This window comes from Saimiri boliviensis, chromosome 14 (genome assembly GCF_048565385.1).
Source record: "Saimiri boliviensis isolate mSaiBol1 chromosome 14, mSaiBol1.pri, whole genome shotgun sequence".
Classification (NCBI taxonomy): domain Eukaryota; kingdom Metazoa; phylum Chordata; class Mammalia; order Primates; family Cebidae; genus Saimiri; species Saimiri boliviensis.
This window is the reverse complement of record NC_133462.1, coordinates 94,620,866-94,624,523: the sequence shown is the minus strand read 5'-3', so window position 1 is coordinate 94,624,523 and position 3,658 is coordinate 94,620,866. Positions and strand designations below refer to the sequence as shown.

General features: G+C 34.9%; 1 protein-coding gene across 1 annotated transcript; it reads right to left on the bottom strand.

Moving 5' to 3' along the window:
• Nucleotides 1–267: 267 nt before the first annotated feature.
• Nucleotides 268–1,206, bottom strand: LOC101030980 (olfactory receptor 2T10). Its single transcript, XM_003935292.4, has one exon. It carries the CDS (start codon nt 1,204–1,206, stop codon nt 268–270), a length of 939 nt encoding a protein of 312 aa, XP_003935341.2.
• Nucleotides 1,207–3,658: the final 2,452 nt, after the last annotated feature.

Sequence of the window (3,658 nt, the reverse complement as noted above, 5' to 3'; positions counted from 1 at the left end):
TAAGGTGCTCAAGCATCATAAACAGATTTATTTTCAGAGTTCTTAACTGTAATCCTTTTTTAGGACTTTTGGCTCGAGGGACTGGACTAGAGATCAATGCTATGAGGGAACATCATCTCAATAGGAGAGAAGAATGTTGGGCTGAAACCCACTGAACTGCAACTAAGGGAGTCAGACATCATCATAGTATGCCGATTGTTGGAAGGACACCTAACGTGAGGAGAGAGACACTAAGGAAGTGAGGACCAACTTAAGTTCTTTCACACTTTAATATGAAGCTTTCTGCAATCTCAGCACTTTTTTGAAAGCCCCTGTGACATCCTTATTCCTGAAACTGTAAATGATAGGATTCAAGACAGGTGTAAAGATAGTGTAGAAAAAGGACACTATCATATCTTTCTCAGGGGTGTGGTAGGAGCTGGGAAGCATGTAGCTGTAAATAGCAGCTCCATAGAAGAGGGTGACCACTGTAATGTGGGAGGAGCAGGTGATGAAGGCCTTTTTCCGACCCTCAGCTGAGTTCATCTTATGGATGGTGAGGATGATAAAGTAGTAAGACACTGAAATGACTGTCACAGGGATCAGGAGCATAATGACACAGCACAAGTACATGAAAATCTTATAAAGTGAGGTGTCTGAGCAAGAGAGCTTCAAAACAGCAGGGACCTCACAGAAGTAGTGCTGAATCTCATGGGATCTGCAGAAGGGGAAGGTCATGGTGATAGGAGTGAGCATGAAGCCATCCACTGAGCCCACAAACCAGCAGCCTGAGGCCAGGAAGAGACATATCCTATGGTTCATGAGCACAGAGTAACGGAGAGGTTGGCAGATGGCCACATAGCGGTCATAGGCCATCGCGGCTAGAAGGCAGTACTCTGCTCCTCCCAGCTGCAGGTAGAAGTACATCTGGGTCCCACACCCAAGGACTGAGATGGTCTTCTCTTTGGCCAGCTGGTTCGCCAGCATTTTGGGGACAGTGACAGAAATATATGTCAAATCTATGAGTGAGAGTTGGTTTATAAAGAAGTACATGGGAGTATGCAAAGAGGAGTCAATGTGGATCAGAAGTATCAATATAATATTCCAAAACACCGCCATCAAAAATATACTGAAGATAAGGAAGCAGAGGAGGCCAGGGTGTGAGATCTGGCTAAAGATTCCCAACAGGAAAAAGTCATCACCTAGGGTCCGGTTGGCCAGCCACATGTTGGAATGATGGGTTGAGGTGGCTTTACCTGGAGGACAAAAGTAAATTTTATGTTATTTATAACCATGTTGCACCACACGTAAGTATGTTTGCTTTAATTTAATTTTTAAAAAATCAGTGAAACAATTAGAGTTTATTTCTAACATCAACTCTGAATTTGCACTAAAAAGAGATAGCACATTAGATTGTGAATCCGATTCACCATCTAGAATGATATTTATATTCTCAATGAAGATGACCACGCAACTGAAATTAAAATATTTTTTATAGAAGATTATATAGTCACTAATATTTTTTGTTATTTTTACTTGTATATGTTTACATTTGTTACATTTTCGAGTGTTAGTATCTTATAGTTGCATGTACCTATACTGCTCAAATCCCATTCCCATGGGATTTTAAAGAGCTAATAATGAATATTATAAGTATTTCTACATATTTGACCTTCAAGAGTCATTTCTACAAAAAAGGATTAGTAATACTTGTGTTTCTTAATATTAAATATCTTGTTACAAATCTATGCACGTACAATATTTTAATATTTAAAAGCAATATCTTAAGCAACCAGCAGTTGTACACATTTTAAACATAAAATCTCAAAACCTTTATACAATAGTTACCAATTTAGTGAAATATCTTTAAATGTATTAGTAAAGACACTAGAACAATTTGTCAGTTTTTTCTAAAATGATTTAAATGCTTTTACCTACATGTGATTTTAAAATATATTTTTATACTTCCACTTAACCTATTACAAAGGTATTAATTTGTGAGTTATTTATTCATATTTTCATGATTTCCATAATGATATTTTAATTTGCTGGGGTTCTGCCAATCTTTCAAGATACCAAAAAAATTATGGCTATCTCAGATCAGTGATGCTTCAGGAATCAGCATTATCATCCAATCAGTAGTTTATTCTGAGGTGATTGGGCTGAACCTCACTTGGAATTTCTTGGTCTGATCCTTTCTTATAAAATTAAAGTAAATGTAATTCGATTTCACAAGCCCACATGTTTTCTTACAACCTCTCCATTTTGCCCAAAAATCTTGGTGAAAGGCAGTTTGCCTCAATTTATACTTTTCTTATTGTGACATCCAACATATTTATTGTATGTGGGTTAGTCACCCTATGGTTTCTTTTCCTAATGGTTAAAGCATGGGGTCTTTGACGTTGGAATTTTCTTTTCTTTCTTCTTCCTCCTCCTCCTCCTCCTCCTTCTTCTTTCTTCTTCTTCTCTTTCTAAGACCACTCAAGTGCACTAGTGAGAGGGGAGGAAAAAGTAGAACAAAGAATTCTACTTTTAACTGGCTGTGAACAGTCAGTTCAGATAACTCGCTATCTTCAGATCATCCAAGTTCCAATTTCTTCTCAGAGCATCTAGTCAATTAATCACTTTGTAAAAGACTGTGGAATTCTTCTAGCTGGTTATTTTTGGAGATCAGTGGTGCTAGTCAGCACTTTCCTGTTCATAGCATTTTCTCTCCCTTCTTCAGAATTCTGTGATTTACATATGGATCTCCATTATTATTATTTTCTTCTTAGAAAAGGAAAATGCATATCTATTCTTTATAAAATAAAGTTTTAGATATCATTAATGTTCAATATCTTAATAACAGGTGTCAAATGTTTAAATAAAACACACATTTTATTCATCATTTTTATATTGCAATTTCTCTTATGTATCCTTTTTTACATTGCAACTTACACTTTGTATTATTCTTTGTTATCATTAATTTAAAATTTGTAAATAAGAATGATTGTAATTGGTCATTATTATTTTCGTTTTTATTTCGAACACTTTTCCCTGGTCAAGACTAATCTCCTTGGATTCTTTTTCTTTTGTTTTAGAGAAACTTAACACACGGGGACACAGAAAGCATAAGAATAAAGTAATGTCAGTTTTTAACAAATTGTTTTATTATGTTAAAAGGTTTAAAACCAAAGGGGACTGAAGGTATTTTTAGTAAATAAACATCATATCATTGACCATAACAAATGGTAGATTGTTTAAGTCAATTGTAATTAATAAATTATTTACTAGACTAATTAAGAAACTATTTTTTTCCCAGAGCAAAAGGTAATTTTCTAAGTATAAAGGCAAAATAAAGAATTCCCAATAAACTTCAAAAAATTGGTAAAATAATTCAGTAGATTGTAAAAGACAACGAAGCAAGATTATTTAGAAAGATTTGAAAAAAAAATTATCATCTAAGAATGAAGCATATATATATCCAGCAATAAAGGAGAATAGAGGCCCTTTCTCTCAGATATCCAAGAAGTTAGAAAGTAGAGAATCCAGGTAAACCGTTTCTGAAATTCAGTATCAGCCCATTTCCAGCCAATGTCAGTCAAGGTCTATCCCATAAAATAAGACAAAACAAGTGCAAAATGTGAAAGTCATGGTATACCTGGGATAAAGTAAAAACCTGAGACAAATAAAACACACA

Excerpts from the sequence above, each read along its gene's own strand:
- LOC101030980 (XM_003935292.4), bottom strand. The coding sequence starts at position 1,206 with ATGTGGCTGGCCAACCGGACCCTAGGTGATGACTTTTTCCTGTTGGGA.